Below are 20,756 nucleotides of genomic sequence, written 5' to 3'. Positions count from 1 at the left end.
GAAATAGTAAATTCTATAAATTAAATTAACATTTCTGATGGGTGGTAAATGTTAAGTTGAACCTTTGGGTATGAGTTTCTTTGAGTGTACACTTTTATTTGTCCTTCCCGCACTCTCGATGTTTCTCCTAGACTTGTAAGTTTTTCCACTCTCGCTGCTGCTTCTATCCATAATCGATATAACTTTGATAAATGCTAAAACAACAAACAAACAAACAAACAAACAAACAAGCAAACAACAAAAAACTCTCTGTGCTAAATTTTTCTCTAGAATCAAAATTAGTCGATAGCTTTAATTTGTTAACCACCTAATGGCAACTCTTATGAATAACACTTACGTACGTACATCAAATATACACACACAAAATACATGCGTGTATTCATCAATAAAACAAAAACAAAACAAAAAACAAGACAAAAAAGAAAGAAAATCCACACAAGCTCAGATCTTCTGACACACACAAATTAAATGAAAGATAACAGAAAAGAAAAGAAAAGAAAAGAAAAGAAAAGAAAAGAAGAGAAACTAATGCTGAATAAACACCAAACTTGACATTTGAGTGTTGTGTCTCATCTGTGCACTATACATCCCAGTAATTGAAGTAACTAAAGGGTATATTGATTCTCCAGAGAAGAAAGCAAACAATTGCTTACCCTTTATATAGAAAACAACAAGAGCTAGAGAATCGTATGGGAATAACTTTCACTATTTATCAGGGTATCAGGGTACACCAGAGAGGGTATTTAAAACTTCATCTACATCTGCAGCACACATCTCCAGCTCGCTGGCTTGCAACGGCTGACACCCTTTTTGGAGCACAGCCCCAGTTCTGCCGCATTCAGTTGACTCCGTGCCAGCAGTACTTGCACAACGTTCAAATCAAGAAGATGCAACTGTTGTCAATCAATTTCTTCCTTTTCTTTGCGCTCAGCAATAGAGAGTGGGCGGAGACTGCCCAGCAGATGGCCGCTAGCAAGGAATCGGATGGCTTTACCACGCCCAGTCCCGCTTGGATTGAGTACCAGCGCATCCGTTTCAGTCAGGGTCCAGGAGATCCGAACATTTTAACCAGCTCACAGATTCTAGGAAGCTCCACCCAGGCACCCGTTCCGGCTGTAGTCGTGGTCACCCCCAAGGTGGAGACCACATCGCGGCGACACTCGTCCCATTCGACAGAGAACCATTTGGAGGAAGAGACTACAGAGCCGCCGGTGGACAGCGGCGATGGAGAGAACGACAGCGACATTGAGATGCCCGGCATGCACGGCTTCCTCAAGTTTCTCAAATCCATGCAGAACAGCTGGATCAAGAAGTCAGCCCTCAGCATTGAGAAGAAGATCAAACTCCTGCAGAACCTGCGCGACAATCTAATGCTGATGATTGGTAAGTTTTTTTTTATTGTTTAGCTGCTGCCGAAGCTGAATTTCTCCCAACTTTGTGACAGAGCAACATTTCGCGGTTCTGTGGCAGCCAACGGAGCGGAAGAGACGCAGGCGTCGCGGCCTGATGGACGAGGCAGCAATAGATTTTCCACCCGAGACAGCCATCTTGAGCATTAATTTCCTCACCTTCGCTGTTTTTCTCATCAAGCTGGTGATGGTAGGTCGCCTTCTATATGTTAATGCTTAATCAGGGGATTGCTTGATTTACCTTTAAATATTTCAGCAAGTGGTGAAGATTGTTAAGAGCAAGCATTACACATTGTCTGGCTTCAGCTTTAATCCTCAAGTGATCAGAAATCCCTAGACCTTTGGACAGGCCTAACATTTAAATTAATATAAGTACATACATAACTAAGACATCATCAGAAAAGAAATACTTTTCCCCGCTCTACTGTTTTTTTGTCAAAAGCATTGAAGCAGATTAGGACACAAAATAAAAACTAATTTTTGTTTAGGTTTTTTTATGTAGGTTTATTGTAACAATCATCACAGACAATAAAGTACAATTACTTAACGTACTGTTACTATTGATTAGCAACTTATGTTAAGGGTCAAGGACAATTTACTATTTTAAGTTAAATGCGGGACCAACGGACGAAAACGGAGATTGTGCAACAATAATTTATATGTTCCTGTTGGCCAAGTCGGACGGATGGATGCGGTTTAACCTTCGCCTGGTTCTGCTCCTTACCAATCTTCTAGCGAGGACGTTCGGGTGGCTCCTTAGTTTGGTCAAGTATCTTGTGGCTTGTTCGTTAATAATGTCACCGACTGAGGGGACTCCAAGGTCTTTGGCGATGTCTCTATAACGGACATACCATTTAGCATTCAGTTCGTTTTCGCTGCGATATCATATACCTGGATGCCATACCTCCATGCAGGCGCCAGGATTACCTTATATATGCGGATCTTGTTGGCCAGGCTGAGCTTGTTGTTAGGCTTAAGAAGCCAGTAGAGTTTTCTAGCCTTGCTCTCCAAGGCGCTATATATTGGTCAGAATTATCTATTATATCTATCTATCTATTATAATAACAGCCATATTATATAAACAACACTTCATGATTTGTGGGACTATGTTGAATTTATCAGGGGTGCCACAGAAATCACTAGTGAAATGGGAAGCCGCGCAGAGGATTTCCGCTTCAAAATTTCTGCCGTGCCACAGAATTCCGAGCGATTTCATTTTTCTTAGCATTGTCACAAACCAAATTCGAACTAAGGCTGGGTGTATGGGTGTATGGGTGTCTGGCAGGGCAATGACTTAATGGGCCATGGGTTATCATGGTATACGTCTACTCTGAAATCTGTGCTCACTTGTTTCTTCTTGATAAAAAGCCCACAAGTCCACTACTTAAACATCTCCCAAGTCTCAATGCTCTTCAGTCTTGTATTTGAATTGTTGAACTAAACAAATGATCAAAATGAGCTTCATTATTGCATTTTTTCTCCTTGGGTTACTCTCGCAGGCATCCCTGGCGAAAAGTTTGGTAAGTACTCTTACATTAGAGTAGGAGAAATCTAAAACAGCGAGAATGTTCAATAACCAAAATCATAGGAGGAACCAATTGCTGGCTGCACAGGCATCTGCTCCGAACCCAATAATTCATTCTTGGATCAACAGCTTATTATGCAAAAGCTAATTAATAACATGGAAACTAATTTAAAGACCCAACAGGAATGGGTTCAAAATCTAGTTAATGTAGCGAGTCAAGAAAAACTGAAGAACAGACAAACACTAGAGGCAATCGAATCCAGAATGGCAAGACTAGACAGTGTAGCACATAAACTACATGAATACCCAGGCATTGAAAGGAACGATACTTTTATAAGCGGGTTGAACGAAAGACTGGGTGGTCTAGAGAAACAAATTACAGAGCAGCAGCAGAGGGATGGCTTAGACAAGCGATCAGCCTAGAAGAGGCGCAGGCAGAACCAGAGGGGTAGGGCGAGGCACACCAGGACCTTTGACTTGACTTTGCGGGATAGTAAAAGGAAACCAGGACAAGAAGTCCCGTTTCTTTGGACCAGTATCTAGAGACTGTACAACATTGAGAAAGTGCTGTTGGGGCAACAAGAAATCATAGCTTCAAATAATAGATTCGCTGATGGTCTAAGCGGAATAAAGGAACAATTGGCTGACCAACAATTGAAACATCTCTCTGAAGCCGCCAAGATCAAAGAGCAATTTGACGCCATAGAAAAAGATTTAGCTGACAAGCAACTTAATATCGAGTCGAAGGGAAGTAATCTGACAGAGGTACTAAACGGACTGAAAAATCAATTGGCAGGCCACGAAACGAAGCTTATAAATGGAGAAAATAAACAATTGGACTATGACCAAACCTACAGACAATTGACGAACCAACAGTCAAAAGTATCCAATCTACTGAGGCAGCCATGTACAATGCCGGCTCTAAAATCATTCGGATCAAAATATTATTATTGTATGGGAATGAGCAACTTAACTGGACAGATGCTCGGGATATATGCCAAGATATGGGCGGCCACTTGGCTAGCCCGCAGAACCAGCAGGAGTATACCTTTTTATCATGGCATATAAACGAACAGCGCAAATACTGGTTGGATATTAATGATATTGAAAATGAAGGGGTATTTATGTCGAGTACTTCTGGGAAGAATGCGAATTTCTTAAAATGGAAACAAGCTCCGGATAACTTTAACGGCAATGAAGATTGTGTAGAAGTAGACTATGTCTTTAGTGAAAAACTAATAGGAATGAACGATTTGGATTGTTCGGAAGAACACATGTACATTTGTGAAAAAAAGTTGTAAAGTAAATAATTTTGCTTTAAATAAAAAAAAGCATACACCTTGAAGCCGAAGCCCTATTTGCATTCCAAGTTCTACAAATACGTAAAGATTTTGAATTTGATTAGCACAAGAATGATTGTTACTAAACTTATAAAATTAAAATAAATGTCTAAAAAAATAATTCTGATCGTGTTTATATGTATATATATTTCTGGGTACTTTTTGAAGAACTTAAAGACGTTGAGCATTAATGCTGAGTGCATGTATTTTTGGCTGTTACACGAAAACATACATACATTTGCGCTGATAGATTGCTGTCAAGTTCGGCTCGTGTCGCGTCATGGGCCGAAAATGACGACCAGAGAGCCGAAGACCTGTGGACGTCTGCAGCAAACTCAGCTGCAACATTTTTGTTGCATTTCTGGCCCGGCACATCTATTGTAGCCCTATTTCAGAGTGCTGCCAGACCAATGCGAGTCCGCTGTGTTTTGTTTTGTTTTGTTTGTGGCACCGGCACCGGCATTGGACGCACGTTTTTCCCATTTTCCCTCACATAAACAATAACTATTTTTAAAGCACCGCAATTAGCCAAACAATACGGCGGGGAAGCAACAGATCTTGTTACCCGCTGTACGACTCCTCTATGGGCCACCTGTAGGAGACGCCAGGCGCCAGGATTACCTGATATATGCGGATCTTGTTGGTCAGGCTGACCTTGTTGTTAGGCTTAAGAAGCCAGTAGAGTTTTCTAGCCTTGCTCTCCAAGGCGCTCCTCACCATCCTTGTGTTGGCTGGCAAAGGTCAGTCGGGTGTCCAGCGTGATTGCCAGGTACTTATGTTTCTTCCGCTGCTCCAACAGCTCGCCATGAAGAAATACCCCAGGGCCACATTCCTTTCCTTTCCTTTCAGTACACACACACACCACTTCTCAGGGTTCACACTGATATTTCACTTACATGCCCAGTTTTCAAACCTTTTAAGGTGCCGCTGGAGGTTGTCCGTCGTAAACGCAGTTGGCCCTTGACAGGATTGCCGTGTCGTCGGCAAATGTGGCAAGTTTCACATCGATTGGCTGGGACGTATTGTCAACGCTATTCTTGGGCATATCGTTCGTGAAAAATTAAAAACAAATGAAACAGAAGTTGTATGCCTATGTATAAATTTTCACAAACGATTTTGAACAGAAAACTGATATTTTGAACCTCTCGTAACATTGTTATTTTCAAAATAAACCACCGATTGGTTCCGCTTATCGCACTAAATACCGATACCTATCGATGAACAGTATGAAAAGTCGGTATGTACAATCAACCGTCGTAAAGCAACAGAAAACTGGTGCACACTTCCTCCAAATTCAGATAAGTAATTCCGTTAATGATTTATCCCAAAAAAATGCAGCTATCGTTAGATTAAAAATATATTATTGCCAAAAAAATAGATATCGATATATTGATTTGTCAATACTACCATCCCCATTACACACGTGCGGCTGTTTATTTACCTGCAGATTCTTGAAATAAAATAACACTAAAATGGATGATAAAACCGTAGTTGACACTGTTTGTCGCCACCAACCCGATGAACAGGCCGTATTGCGTAAGTGACAATTTTTCAAGATCTCTGGGCGAAGTAACAACGTCTTTGCAGTAAAATTTCAGAATGGCTCTTTGGGCGGCACCGCCGACTTCACTGTCGTGGAGAGCAAAAAGGATAAGCGGAAGCGTGCTGCGGTCTTTGCAGGCGACCAGGTGTACACGGGCGAGCTGCAGGATAACCAGCAATTTGACACGTACATCTGCTTGCGCAACAAGAGCACCAACAAGGTGCAAATCATTCCCGTTCAGCAGGCGCTGCTGTCTAACAACATATACCAGCAGCTGGAGCAGAAGGAGAAGCAGAAGGTGATGCCAATGCTGACCAAGGAGCATGCAGCCAAGAAACTCCTGAAGGAGTTCGGCGGCCGTAAGGCGTCGCGACTCGTGGACAATCGCGAAAAGATGATGGTCAATGTGGAAGTGTTGCGTCAAGACCTGGACGAAACAGTGCAGGGCGCCGCACAGAACGACGACGAAGAGGACGACACACTGGCCGACGTGAGCATCAGCAACGAGGAGTACTTGGCCAGCATAGTGCCCAAGTTTGACAAAACGGCCACAAAGATCAGTGAGGTGTTCGACGTGGAGGACGTTGTGCCGGCCAACCTGCTGGAGAGGCTAGATGAGGAAGCCAAGGTGGTGTACGCCACACCGCTAGAGACACTGCCGTTAGTAGATTATTATAATTCCAATATATACTTCAGAGTAAACAGACTTCTCCCCCGCCCGCAGCATTGAGTCCGAGTATCTGCGCACTTGCCTGAAGCGCATCCAGGATAGGGAGATAACCTCGAAGCAGGACTTTCTGCACATTAAGCTGATCATCTACATGGACGCGCTGCAGTCGCTGATAGCAATGCGCGCGCGCCAAATGAAGCGCGTGGAGCTGTCCCGCATCACGGAGAAGATCGAGAATGACATACGGCATCGCTTCGCGGACCCCAATGTGGCCAAGAACTGCACCCGCACCAACTACAGCACGGAGAAGGCGCTCACCCACTTCATTGTGCTGGCCCTACTCATCAGCGACAAGTACGAGGTCGATGTGAATGTGCTGTCCCGCACGTTGCGCACCACCAAGGAGCGCATCAAGTCCTACGCCCACATCGTCAATGCCCGACCCAAGGCCCGCTTGGATGTGCTCAGTCTGCGCCTGCCCAGCACCGTGCCGGCCCTAACGACATCCCGCCGCTTCCAACGCAAGAAGTAGAACACCCTGTTTGACATCGATTAAACAACTTTTGGGTGGCCGGCCGGTCAAGGTCGTCACAATAAAGTTTATTTTTACATTACATTATTTAGGCTTTAATTAAAGAATTTCTCTCGCGCGTACACCTCCAACACGTGCAGGATGGCTCGCTCCAATCGAGAAAACATAATGCTGGATTGGTTATTGGTTATAATCCTGCGTGTTTAAGTGTAGTACGTAACTCCTTCATTGTCGGGGCCTGGTCCTGGTCCGTAGGATGGCCGTGTGTACTGCGTGGCTGCGGGCGTATCTGTTGTTGTCTCAGTGTCTGTGTCCGTGTCCGTGTTTGAATGCTGTGCTGGAAAAATTATGTACGGCGGCAATCTTGTTAATCCCTCCCCCTTAATAGTTAGTTGTGTGATTTCTATGTTGCTTCTTGGTTGGCATCCGCGAATCGCGTCTAAACGGCCAGGCCAAAGACGGACACGATGCAGTACATGGTCTTGTTTTCCCAGCGCACTGTGCAGCTGCCGTCTGTATCGTTGTTCCAGTAGCAGGAGCTGGCCGTGTGCAGTCCGGCTCCATTCTTCTGCATGATCATGGCCGTGACAATGTATTTGTAGGGCTTCTGCTCCTTGGTGAGCACCGTCAGGCAGTTCTCCACCACCTGGCCGGTCCAGTTATTCACTTTGTCGTGCTGGTACGCATTGCCCCCGATGGTGGTCTCGATGGCCTCCTTAATCGTCTTGCTCACATCATCCACTATGAACTGGCTTTCTTCGCGTGAGTCATCCATTTTTGTTTCGGCTTGCAAGCGGCCAAATCAGTCGAATATCTATTTTATATTTTATGCTGTTTATCTAGCTTGTTTGTTTGACTCGTTGTGCGCGCGCTTTTGTCTCGTAGTCGACGCCTTGAGTTGAAAATAAAATATGTCGGGCTTCAAGAATTTTTTGTTCGGTCTGAAAGGGATGTCTAAAGTTATTTTGTTGTTAGATTTTTCTGTTTGCCGAATACGGCTACACTAGGTGTATATCGATGTTTATTTGATTTGATATGTGATATTTTTTGGCGATTATGGCGAAAATATTGCATTGAAGGCAAATGTCTTTTACTCTTTACTGACTGAATGGCCATGTTGCTTATTTTTTTTATTTATTATATTGTTTTTTTTATTGATTTCATCATCAATAAGAAGAGTACTGTTTCCTATCGATGTTTTCGCCAAGAAACAATCGGTAGTGCCAACCGCTTCGATCTCCTTGAATTCTACAAAAAGGACAATTCAATTTAACTCAAGAATTAAGCCGGAAAAATGCAATCTGATTTTATTCAGACGTATTGAGATATTGAGAATATATTGCGCGATTAAACCAAAACATATCTGTTGATCGGTAAAGAAATATTTATAAATCTCTCACGAATCGTGTTGCCGACGAAGATCTGAGACAACTGTTGCAGATCGTTGGCGAGCATCTGGTTAGCTAAGAGTCCAAATTGAGCTAGAGTTGTGATGGCGATCAGCATTTTTGGCCATTGGGAAGGGGGCAAAAAAAAAAGGGGGGGGGGGGGGGGGGGGGGGGGGGGGGGGGGGGGGGGGGGAAAATTATTTTTTTTTTATTTGCCGTTATTTTTAAATATTTACTGCGTCCGAATTTCAAAAACTTTCTACTTTAAATGACTGCAGCAGCTGACGCAAGCGCTGGCATGTATTGCAAACGCAACGAAATTAATTTTTGGACTTCCCCGAATTAGACAAATGCAAAACGAAGACCGAAAAGAATGCGGAAAGCGAATAAGGGGGTTTTGAAGTTTGAAATATATTTAAATATATGTTGTTCTTATCATTGTTTTTAAGTATTCACTGACGACCCATTTACGATATGAGTCCTCCTTGCCTTTTCCTGGCCTTGCTAATTTTTTTCTTCTTGATAACAAGTCTTCAGATCCCCTACTTAAACATCTCCCAAGTCTTAATGCTCTTCAGTCTTGTATTTGAATTGTTGAACTAAACAACTGATAAAAATGAGCTTCATTATTGCTTTTTTTTTCCTTGGGTTATTCTCGCAGGGATCCCAGGCGAAAAGTTTGGTAAGTATTCTTATATTAGAGTAGGAGCAATCGAAAAAAGCGAGAATATTCAATCCCAGGTGGATCCAATTGCTGGCTGCACAGACTTCTGCTCCGCCTCAGAGAGATTTGAAAAATTAGAAGCCAAACAACGACAGCTGGTGTCGGGTGCTCATCAAATTTTTGAGAGACTAGCACAAATAGACCATCAGATAGCCGTCGAGCAGTTCAAGTCAAACAAATCGGACCAGTTGCCACAGGAACCAGAAGGGGTAGGGCGAGCGCTGGCACACCAACGCAAGATCACTTTGTACTTAGACGATTTGCGGGATAGAGTAGAGGTATTAGAGAAACGGAACGCAGGACAAGTTGACACCGTTTCTACTTTGGGTGAAATCTCAGTTATCAAGAGACTGTACAACATTGAGAAAGTGCTGTTGGGGCAACAAGAAATCATAACTTCAAATAATAGATTCGCTGATGGTCTAAGCGGAATAAAGGAACAATTTGCTGACCTACAATTGAAACATCTCTCTGAAGCCGCCAAGATCAAAGAGCGATTTGACGCCATAGAAAAAGATTTAGCTGACAAGCAACTTAATATCGAGTCGAAGGGAAGTAATCTGACAGAGGTACTAAACGGACTGAAAAATCAATTAGCAGGCCACGAAACGAAGCTTGAAAGCTATGAAAATAAACAATTGGATTAGACCAACCACAGGATCAAATGACTAACCAACGCTACTCTCGGCAGCCAGAAACAAATGTGAAACTCGGCTCAAAAAATTCGGATCAATTTTGAAAAGGGATAACAACTAAACTGGGCAGATGCCCGGGATAGATGCCAAGAATTGGGCGGCCACCTGGCTAGCCCGCAGAACAAGCAGGAGTATACCTTTTTAGTGACACGGGATATAAACGACAGCTAATACTGGTTGGATATTAATGATATTGAAAATGAAGGGGTATTTATGTCGAGTACTACTGGGAAGAAGGCGAATTTCTTGAAATGGAGAAGAGCTCCAGATAACTGGCTTGGTGAAGAAGATTGTTTAGAAGTAGCATATGCCTTGGGTGAAAAACTAATAGGAATGAACGATTCGGATTGTTCGGAAAAACAAATGTACATTTGTGAAAAAGAGTTTTAAAGTAAATAATTTTGCTTTAAATAAATAAAAGCATACACCTTGAAGCCCTATATGCATTCCAAGTTCTACAAATACGTAAAGATTTTTGAATTTGATTATCGCAAGAATGATTGTTACTAAACTTATAAAATTTAAATAAATGTCTAAAACAAATAATTCTGATCGTGTTTATATACATATTTCTGGTTACTTTTTGAAGAACTTAAAGACTTACAGCATTAATGCTGAGTATATGTTTTTTTATGTCTCAAGTATTGAAACGGTACATAATTTACACTATCAGAGAAAAAGACCGAAAACAATCCGCTTCGTTCCTTCGTTTCGTATTAGAGTACGAACCAGAAATTGAATATTCAGCTGATAAAAAAGTGTAGAGTGTTGCTGTAGATTCAAAGCTCCTGTTTATGACAACGGAATCACGGTTGAGCGTCATACGACGCTATCCAATATCCGATAATTTCCTGAAACATTTTTGAAACAATTGTAAGACAGAAACGATGGAATAATGAGCTTCATTATTGCATTTTTTCTCCTTGGGTTATTCTTGCAGGGATCCCTGGCAAAAAGTTTGGTAAGTACTCGTATATTAGAGTAGGAGAAATTGAAGACAGCGAGAATATTCAATAAACGTAATCACAGGTGGATCCAATTGCTGGCTGCTCAGACTTCTGCTCCGAATTAATCAAATCAGTCTTGGATCAACAGCTTATGATGCAACTGCAAATTAATAACATGGAAAATAACCCAACAGGATTGGGCTCAAAACCTAGTCAACAAACAAACACTGCAGGCAATCGAATCCAGAATGGCAAGACCAGACAGTATAGAACATAAATTGACTGAACGCCAAGCTTTGGAAAGGAACGATTCTGATATATGTAGGCAGGTTGAGCAAAAGACTGGGTGGTCTAGAGAAACAAATCAAAGAGCAGCAGGAGAGTGCTGCTTTGGTCGAAAGCTCAGTCATTGAGAGACTTGAAAAGTTAGAAGGCAAACAACGACAGCTGGTGTTGGGTGCTCTCCAAATTATTCAGAGACTGGCACAAATAGAGAAGAAGATCGACGTCGAGCAGTCGAAGGTTGTATCGGTCCAGTTGGCACACCGAGGCAAGAACCATACGTATTCAGACGATTTACAGGATTTATTAGAGGAACTTGAGAAACAGAACTCAGGACAAGAAGAACCCGTTTCTACTTCAAATGGTAGCCGATTTGCTGATGTGCTAAGCGGAATAAAGGAACAATTAGCTGACCAACAATTGAAATATCTCTCTGAAGCCGACAACATCAAAGAGCAACTTGGCAATATAGAAAAAGATTTAGCTGACAGGCAATATCGAGTCGAAGGGAAATAATCTGACAGAGGTACTAACGGACTGAAAAATCAATTTGCAGGCCATGAAACGAAGCTTGTAAGCTATGAAAATAACCATTTGGATTCAGAGACCAGACTGGCCAAGGTACAGGATGAATTGACGAACCAACAGGATAAAATTTCTACCCATGAGGCAACCATCGAAGAGTCCGAGTCAATGCTAAAGACACTGTAGAACAACCGACACGTAACATTTCAAAAACTCGGCTGAAAATATTATTATTTTGAGAAGAATGAGAAACTAAACTGGTCAGATGCCCGGGATAGATGTCAAGAGTTGGGCGGCCACCTGGCTAGCCTGCAGAACAAGAAGGAGATGCAATTAGTGGAAAAGAATATAGACGACAATTACTACTACTGGCTGCACATTGATGATATTGAAAATGAAGGGGTATTTATGTCGAGTACCACTGGAAAGAAGGCAAATTTCTTGAAATGGAGAGCAGCCCCAGATAACTGGCAAATGGAATGAACGATTTGAATTTTTCGCAAAAACACATGTACATTTGTGAAAAACAGTTGTAAAGTAAATAATTTAATTTAATTTAATTTATTTAATAAATTTAATTTAATTCTTTGATAATAATTTCACGATAATACACTTTTTAGTTTGATCAGCACAAGAACTATTGTTAATAAACTTTTAAAATTTAAATACTAATCTAAAACGAAACTGGTAGCGTTCTTTTATATGCTGCTTGAAATTTTCTGTTCTGGCAACTCGTTGAGAAATATCCCGTTCTTGTTTTGTAAATAAAAACGAAGGAGAAGAGCCTTTTAAATTATGCGAAGATAGGCTTTTGCTTTTGCTGCTGCTGTGGTTTTTCATTCTCTCTGCTGCTGCATTGCTTGTGTATTTTTCATGTTGTGTTTGTAGTTTATGTGTTGGTTTAATTAGCGATTAACATGCTTGAGCTGATTGGACAGCCAGTCGAGTCCTTCGTAGAGTCCATCGCCGTTAGTTGCACACGTCGCTTGAATGTACCAGTTTTGGTTTATGAGTGCGTTCAAACCGAGCTTGTCGGTCATTTCAGCCGCATTCATTGCATTCGGTAGATCCTAAAAAGATTCAACAAAAAATTTTAATTTTTAACGATTTTCAATAATGGATATAAAGTATTCCTGTCAATAATTGACATATCAGTCCCGTCTTGAAGCAAAAATAACTTTAGGTAATCATAATATATATAATAGCATCATCTTAGAGGAGATTCTGGGCCACGTCAACGAAAACCGTATAAATATATGTGTTTGGTTTGTCTCTGCTTTACATGCTTACCTGTTTGTTGGAGAATATTAGTAAGACTTGAAACTCGTGCTCCGCTAGCATGCTCATCAATTCCTCTCTCGCCTCATCAATACGATCCCGGTCATTGCTGTCCACAACGAAGATAAGACTCTGTAATGGGAACAAGAAACGAGAATTATAGCAATAATCGTCGAAATAAATGCCGAAATCCGAGATTCCACTTACTTGTGTATTCACGCAGTAATGCCTCCACATTTTACGAATTCTGGCTTGACCGCCCACATCCCACACTGTAAATTTAATATTCTTGTATTCTACAGTCTCCACATTGAAACCTAGAAAGAGTGGAGCGAGAGGAGAATAAAACATATAGATTGAGTACCGATAATACCGAGAATTGCTAGCTAGTTTTACTCACCAATGGTAGGTATCGTTGTAACAATTTCGCCTAATTTGAGTTTGTACAGAACTGTGGTTTTACCAGCGGCATCCAAACCGACCATCAATATTCTCGCTTCCTTTTTGCCAAAGAGGCCATTAAATAGATTGCCGAATACATTTCCCATAGTCGTTAGCTTGTCTTTCAATTCTATAGCTTGAAGAAGTGCTGCTGCTGGTTTTCTTGCTTGGCTTTGGATTTATAACAGTTCAAATCCGAGTCGGAAAATGCTCATGAAAATATGCAAACTCTTGACTTGTACGCTTGGCCTTGGAGAATCTGCAAATAAACCAAACCAAATCTATGTTTCAATTAACCACAAATGTTTGCAAACGGTGCAGGACTCCGCGTATTGGTCTTGTCACAGCTGCTCTTACATGCGACCGGACTCGATAGTCTGGCAACTGCAACTGAATCGAATTTATGTCTGTGATTGCCCCTGAGGCAGAGTCTTTTGTTTGGCCTAATCGTTCCCCACAAGCTGACGTGTAGATAACTGAGTCATAACAATTCGCTTATGAAATTCAGATGCCTTGTTATTAAAATGGATTATGCGCTCACCAGTCCCCTTGGCGTCTGCGGCCAAGTTTTTTAACGGTTTCATCCGAATACTATCCCTGCTTCTGCCAGGATCTGAGTACTAGGCTTTACTAAGAATTATCCCACTTTGACTTGATTGTTTTTTGGTAGAAGTCCCGAAGAATTACCAATATCGATAGGTTCTGAGCCGATTATACTAGCGACGTCGCGATAATAAGGCATGTATCAAAGGCGTTCAACAGAACGCGCCAGAATGCATCTTTACAGTAGGTAGATTTATATATCCATGCAGCTGTACAAATCTCTTGAAATTGTATTATTTTATTAACTCGTTTAGTTTTTAAATATATTCTAAAGAAATCATATTCTTTCTTGAAGCGATCTGAGCAGATCTCCTCAAAGTTAATATACAATTAGCACCCAAATTTCCGTTGAGAAAACTTGGCGTACGCCATAGATATGGGCATTTCCAATGACAAAATGAAAACATATATAATTAAAAAGTCCAATTATTCGCATGGTAATTAATTTACCCTATAATCAGACAAAAATCGAAGATATGGTGAAAAAGAAAAATGACAAAATGATGCCATTTGTAAAGAGAATATTATTGCAGTGTCACAGCCCTCCCATGAATACATACATATGTATAATACTCACCACTCACCCACCATTCACATTCCACGTGTGTGTACATTTATGTATGGAAATTATCATAATCAGTTGATAAACATCTTGAAATTCAATAGTCGAATTTGTATATATCATTATATATATTTGAATCGAATGATATACAAGAAAAAAAAAAAGAAGAAAGGTAGACATACTGCAGAAATAGTGTCTACATATCTCTAAAATTATTGTATGATTAAATCTATGTACATAATGGCTAAGAGTTGATGGGAATACTGCTTCAGGGGATTTCTTCCATGCGTTTCTTCTTCATTTCTTGATTATTATCCAATCAATCGATATTTTATGGTTTTTTTTTTTGGGAATCGTGTGACAATATTTTAAATTAAAGCATATTTATAAATATGAGTACATTAAAGACAGAGTTCATGTTTTCATGTTTCATTTATTTCACTCGCGAAGTGAGTGAAAAAGTCAATTGTTTAAATCTATCATCCGATTTTTGTGTGTGTATATGTTTACATGATTAATCCAGTAGTGTTTTTGTCTTAAAAACGACGACGTCCCCATGGGACATTATTTCCTCCGCCGTTATTTCCACGCTGATTGCCTCCTTGGTTCATATTGTTAGCTCCAAATTCAAAACCGAAGGATTCCTATTCAAATAAGGGAATATAATTGTTAAAGTGAGTTCCTTTAGCCACATATAAGACCCTGAATCCCAGTTTATGGATACTATAATGGCCTGAACAGAACCCAGACAAAGAACAGATCTACCGAGCCACCGATGCCTTGAATCTTAATAGACTATATGCTCCCACAAAATGGATGTTTAGAGAAAATCTTTGGGAAAGAGAAAACTCTTTGCCACAGGGTTTTTGACCGGACTAAGAAGTCTCTGTGGTTGGGAGCCCTGTACATACCTGGTTGTTGGGTCCGGAGTTATTTCCAGTCATGGTTGAATTGTTATTGTTTCCTAAGTAGAGAAAAAAACACAATATTTATTACAGATTCTTTTTGAACATTCAATTATTTCCCTTTGGTTTATTTCATACCTCTAAACACTTCAAACGGAGAATTGCTATTGCCTCCAAAATTGTCAAAGCCAGAGTCATTGCCGCCGAAGCCCTCCTGCTGATCGAGCAGCGAATTCAGCTGCTGTGCCTGTATGAACAATGTGTTCTCCTGCTGGCGACGACGCATATCCTCCTCCTGACGCACCATGCGTGACTGCATATCGGTCTGATGGCGACGCATAGTCTCCTCCTCACGCTGGCGCATTTCCTCAGCCTGCTTCTCGCGCATTTCCCGTTCCATCTTCTTGCGTTCATTGTCCACTTCGCGCTTTCTCAGCTCTAAGGGAAATACACACACACTATTAGGGCAAAGGTATATAAAATATAATGGCCATGATCTGCCACGATCATTGCCTCCTAAGGAACAAGAAAAACGCTTGTTTTTTTTTTTGGCAGAATTAAACCTCAAAGGACGACAACAAAATATCTTTCAGAGAATATTTTTCCCACAAGCCATACATTTCGAATGGAACATCAGCTCTTGTTTTTAAGAAACAATTGCCACCCCACCCCACAGTAGAAGAAACACTTGCTTAGGTCTTGGATAAATTCAACATTTCAGCAGCTTATAACCTGAAGCATTATAATATTCTAAGTCCATTTGCGCACGATACATTCATGGAATGACGTTGGTTTACTTTTCACAAAAGTGCCCATAAGCGAATGGCTATATTTATTTGTGATAGACAAAAAATAAGAGACAATTATCAATGCAAAATCAAGCGTAATTTCGTTTGTTTGCAAGTTTGCACGTTAACGCAGCTGCGTTTATTTGATTTAGCCGAATATTGCCTCTGGCCTTTTCTGCCTATCTTGTTAGCGTATCAAATCAAAAAAATAAATAGCGTAACCCCCCAGTAGTTTATGCCGGTGGAAAAAATGAAGTATATATAAATATATATATCCTTAAAAAAAATACTTTTAGTTTCATCGTTTCCTTAGATAAGTGATTAGATCTAAATTTTTGTGTACCACCCACTTCCGATATATCTTCAAGAGGAAATAGATAGTTTTCGTGGTTTGCAGTCTGCCGCAATTCACAATTAAATACTTCACAGAAAACTACAAGGAAACTCACTAATCAACTGTTTTCATAGAGCAATACAGCTGAGTAATTGCTCAAATTTATGACAAATGTAAACGCTAATTCTGCGTTATTGCGTTAACGCCACAAATCGATAACAGTGGAACAGTGGAATCAACATCATTCTGAAAATATGGAATGTGTTGATATTGGAGCAGTGATGTAAAATAATGCTGGAAAACTATATATTCTATGTCCCACACCCCTGTTGTATGCACAACAATTAATCTGCACAAAGAAATGTAAATGTAACACGCCGCCATAGTCCGTATATTTAGACTAAAGACTTGTCCTAAGCCAAATATAAATAAAATACTCTTTTGTTAGACGATCAAAAGTGAGAGAGAAACACGGAGATTAGATGCAGATGCATCCACACCACGCACAGGGCTACCAAGTAAAAGGCATGCGATACAATAGAGGAGAATGGAACAAAATCAAAGTATTTGATGGAAAGCTTCGGCCCAGCTGAAGTTTTTTTTTCTTTTTGTGTTAATCCCCCCACCCCACCATTGTGATAATACTGACCTTGACGCAGGAGCTCAGTCTCTTTCTCATAGCGAGCGTACTCCATCTGAGCATCCAGCTTGTCTTCTTCCATTTTGAGCTCACGCTTAAGGGCGTCCTGCTTGCTCTTGTAGAGATCGTGCAGCTGCTTCCAGCGGGAGCCGTACTCGTGCTCAAACGAATTAAGATCTGCAAAGCGCGGACCAACGCTGCGCTCCTGGTTGAAGTCCTGCAGCTTCTTGTTGAGAGCCTTCTCGGGCAGGCCATCGTTGTCGTCATTCACATCCATGGGCTCCACCAGGCAGGGGCGCAGTGAGGCCGTCAAAAAGAAGCACTTCTCATTGCACAAACGCAGACAGGCACTGGCCGAAGACTTCTTAGCAAACTCAACGATACCCTCGCCCAAATGCTTGCCGCGATCGTCGACGGTTATGCTGGCCCGTTCGAGGGGGCCGAATATCTCGAAAGATTTGTACAGCAACTCGTTGGAAACGAACGGCGTGAGGTTGCTCACGCGCAAGATGGTTGCATTGGGTGCAAAACGGACGCGTAGCTGGCGCCCTTTGCGCATGGAACCGTCCAAGGCGCGCTTGGCCTTCTCGGCATTCACATGATAGTCGACCTTAAGGAAGGTGAAGTTCTTCTCAATGTTGGAGAATATTTCGCCAATCTCGCCGAAAGGCTTAAACATTTCGCGCAGCTCATTGTCGGTTATGTCGGCGGTGAGATTGCCCACATACAGACGGTTACGGCCAGAGAATTTGGTCTCCTCGGGCAACTCCACGGGTGGCAGTTCCAGTGTGGGCCCAGTAATGGCCCGCAGACGTTGGCCAATAAAGAAATCATCCCCGCCGCCGCCGCCACCACCGCGTGGACCGCCACCGCCCATCATGCTCATGTTGGGTCCACCTTGGCCCCCGCCAGAACGTTGACCGCCGCCGCCGCGATTACCGCGATCACGCTGCTGCTGCTGCTGTCCACGTCCACCTCCTCCGCCGCCTCCCTGGTGACTGCCACCAACACCTGGATGATTGCTACCACCGCCTGGATGAATGTTACCACCGCCTGGATGAATGTTACCGACTCCTGGATGATTGCCACTGCCACCACCTCCTGGCTGAATGTTACCGACTCCTGGATGATTGCCGCCGCCACCACCTCCTTGTTGGTTGTGGCCACCGCCGCGAGGACCACCGCGGAAACCACCTTGCCCTTGTCCTTGACCATGCCCTGGACCTTGGTTATGCATTGGGAGCTGGCTGCTGATTTGCAGCCACCGGTTCATTAACTTTCTCAGCGACATTTGCGGCGTCCGGCTTGACTGCTTCATTAGTAGTAGACTTTTGCTATATTTGTTTTATATATATATATTCAAATCAGTATAAGAAGAATGATGAAAAGGCTGTGGAAGATACGCACGGATATGTCTGGACCCCCAATCTGCAGTGCGTCTCGTCCCCCGGCAAAGAACGAATCAATTAGCCTCCAAGAAGCAGGGATTTTTTTTTTTTAGGGACACAGCTGAACGTTCTGGGGGACTGGTACTGTCACTGCAGAGATGGATTGCATCCAGTCATGGATGTGCGTATGTATGTGTATAGGGTAGAATATCTAGTATAGTATTAAAAAATCTCGTGTCCCAGTGATTGTCGTTAAACTCCTGCGAATCGGCTCGACCGATTTTTATGAAATTTTTTTGTATATTTACTACGTTTGAGAATAAATCGTGTGTGTTACAATAAACAATCCCAGCAAGGTGGCATTTCTTGGCCGTCGCATAAATAATGCAATAATAATGCATGTTTAATTAAAGAGCTTATTTATGTTGGCTAATTATTTTTCGTGAGTAGCCTCCAAAAATTACGTACAATAAAAGGCAAAATCCCTTAACCCCGGATTACCATTTGATTTCATTTGGTACCCATGGTACCAAAGAAATGGTGCTTCTACATCCGAAAATAATTCATTTGTTTACCCTTTCAGAGAGAGATAACACACATTTTTCAGAAATTAGCCTGACTGGCAGCACTATATCCATATGTGTACATAGTTGGCATCGAAAACATCATTCGAACAATAGATCCTTATAAAATAGGCATATGTAAAAACTGTAAAAATACTCTTCCAATGATTACATTAGGTTCGATACACATCGGTAAACGATCGTTTGACTTTCATAAAATATTTCCCAGCTAAATAAATGAAGTATTGGTCCCGCAAAGGGGCCAACTTTCGGCAAGTTCAAATCCACATTCATTCAATTTTGTTGTTGCCCTTTCTCCTTGAGATTCGCAATAAAAAATCCATAGAATACCGCTACTTTAGCGACAGTGTATACAGTGTTGGGTAAAGGCCACTGCCTCTACACGGGGGCTGCAGTGGCACCAGGTGCCTGGTGCCTAAATAAATGTCCACTTATAAATAAATAGTATACAAAATTCCGGACCAATGGTGCCAGGCTGCAACAGCCTCATGTAGCCAGTGATTAAGCCTGCGAAAAGTCACCGCTCCAATTACAAAGCCAGGACCACCATTCACAAGATCATTTAAAAAAAAAATTCAAATTATCGCTTCGAATTATAGCGATTTTAGCATCACCCAAAAAAAGTTAAATATTAAACACCCCCAAAAGTGTTCTTCTACAAACAATGACTCTGTAGATTGTGGATATAATATAGTCATATTCATTTTTAGATGGCTGGTCTATAAGCCTTTCCCAACAAAAAAAATAATGACTTATGCATGTATACATACTTTTTTTTTGAATGAGAGTAATGAACTTTTGAATGTTTAAACAAAAACCATTCTGTTATGAATAATACCCAGTACATACATATTTGTTTGAGCAATTAAAACTATAACAATTGTTAAAAATGGGAATGTAAGTACATAAATGTGTACTGAATGTTTTTAATTAATTCTCAAAATGCTGTAATACATGCACAAACTGCAGCACATATATATGAATATGTATGTATATTTATACGCGGTATTGCTACCAAAGGGTTGTTTATTTTTTTGTTCATTTTGCAGCCACCTTGGCGTACATACATGTGTATGCATGGAATCACATCTAACAAATGCACAGAATGAACCGGTCCATTTTTTTTATTTCTTTCATAGACATAAACCCATTTATGTGTGGTGGTGTACATACAAGAGATAGGGGGGAGGGGATATTCTGATCAGTTTTTCACTTACATTTGCGTTATTTGGACCCTGCACATTTTGTCTATTTTGGTTTCCTCCACGGCGATTGCGATTATTGCCGCCGAATCCACCCTTGTTTCCGAAATTCTTGTTCTGATTCTGGCCAGCGCCACCACCACCGGCCGGACCGCCATTCTGGTTGTTTGGGCCACCGAATCGTGTCTTCTTTTCGGCTGGACTGCCATCGGAGCCACTATTTTGCTTGGGCGCAGTGTGCTTGCCAATAACTTTATTGGCCGGATTGTTTACCCTTGGCTGTCGCTGCGGCAAAGGTGTAGCCCTTTGGGGACTATCTAAAATGATTGTTTCCATTTTATACTTTTAACGACGAGAGAAAAAACACAATATAAAAATTGCACAACCGAGACAGAAAAAAAGCAGCGTTCAAGTGTGACCGCGGATTTATTGATCAATTATACCGTCCAAA

General features: G+C 41.5%; 5 protein-coding genes across 5 annotated transcripts; 2 read left to right on the top strand and 3 right to left on the bottom strand.

Moving 5' to 3' along the window:
- Positions 1-6: 6 nt before the first annotated feature.
- On the top strand, positions 7-1,952 carry LOC111066901. The gene is made up of 3 exons (XM_022355848.2): positions 7-1,383; positions 1,445-1,599; positions 1,666-1,952. Exons 1-3 carry the CDS (start codon positions 690-692, stop codon positions 1,744-1,746), a joined length of 930 nt encoding a protein of 309 aa, XP_022211540.2. The 5' UTR covers positions 7-689; the 3' UTR covers positions 1,747-1,952.
- A 3,713-nt stretch (positions 1,953-5,665) lies between these two features.
- Positions 5,666-7,101, top strand: LOC111066906. The gene is made up of 3 exons (XM_022355855.2): positions 5,666-5,810; positions 5,862-6,477; positions 6,542-7,101. Exons 1-3 carry the CDS (start codon positions 5,747-5,749, stop codon positions 7,017-7,019), a joined length of 1,158 nt encoding a protein of 385 aa, XP_022211547.2. The 5' UTR covers positions 5,666-5,746; the 3' UTR covers positions 7,020-7,101.
- Positions 7,102-7,440: 339 nt separating this feature from the next.
- Positions 7,441-7,997, bottom strand: LOC111066907 (dynein light chain Tctex-type). Its single transcript, XM_022355856.2, has one exon. It carries the CDS (start codon positions 7,792-7,794, stop codon positions 7,459-7,461), a length of 336 nt encoding a protein of 111 aa, XP_022211548.1. The 5' UTR covers positions 7,795-7,997; the 3' UTR covers positions 7,441-7,458.
- Positions 7,998-12,403: 4,406 nt separating this feature from the next.
- Positions 12,404-13,992, bottom strand: LOC111066889 (ADP-ribosylation factor 1-like). The gene is made up of 6 exons (XM_022355830.2): positions 13,841-13,992; positions 13,657-13,775; positions 13,259-13,558; positions 13,066-13,175; positions 12,871-12,990; positions 12,404-12,650 (listed from the first exon to the last, which is right to left on the bottom strand). Exons 3-6 carry the CDS (start codon positions 13,404-13,406, stop codon positions 12,486-12,488), a joined length of 543 nt encoding a protein of 180 aa, XP_022211522.2. The 5' UTR covers positions 13,407-13,558; positions 13,657-13,775; positions 13,841-13,992; the 3' UTR covers positions 12,404-12,485.
- An 891-nt stretch (positions 13,993-14,883) lies between these two features.
- LOC111066888 (protein no-on-transient A-like) lies at positions 14,884-20,713 on the bottom strand. The gene is made up of 5 exons (XM_041591774.1): positions 20,277-20,713; positions 17,141-18,465; positions 15,508-15,807; positions 15,376-15,428; positions 14,884-15,108 (listed from the first exon to the last, which is right to left on the bottom strand). Exons 1-5 carry the CDS (start codon positions 20,639-20,641, stop codon positions 15,001-15,003), a joined length of 2,151 nt encoding a protein of 716 aa, XP_041447708.1. The 5' UTR covers positions 20,642-20,713; the 3' UTR covers positions 14,884-15,000.
- Between the last annotated feature and the right edge of the window lie 43 nt (positions 20,714-20,756).

The sequence above is a fragment of the Drosophila obscura genome, unplaced genomic scaffold, assembly GCF_018151105.1.
Source record: "Drosophila obscura isolate BZ-5 IFL unplaced genomic scaffold, ASM1815110v1 contig_150, whole genome shotgun sequence".
Lineage (NCBI taxonomy): Eukaryota > Metazoa > Arthropoda > Insecta > Diptera > Drosophilidae > Drosophila > Drosophila obscura.
The sequence above is the reverse complement of the archived record's forward strand: the minus strand, read 5'-3'. Positions and strand labels throughout refer to the sequence as shown.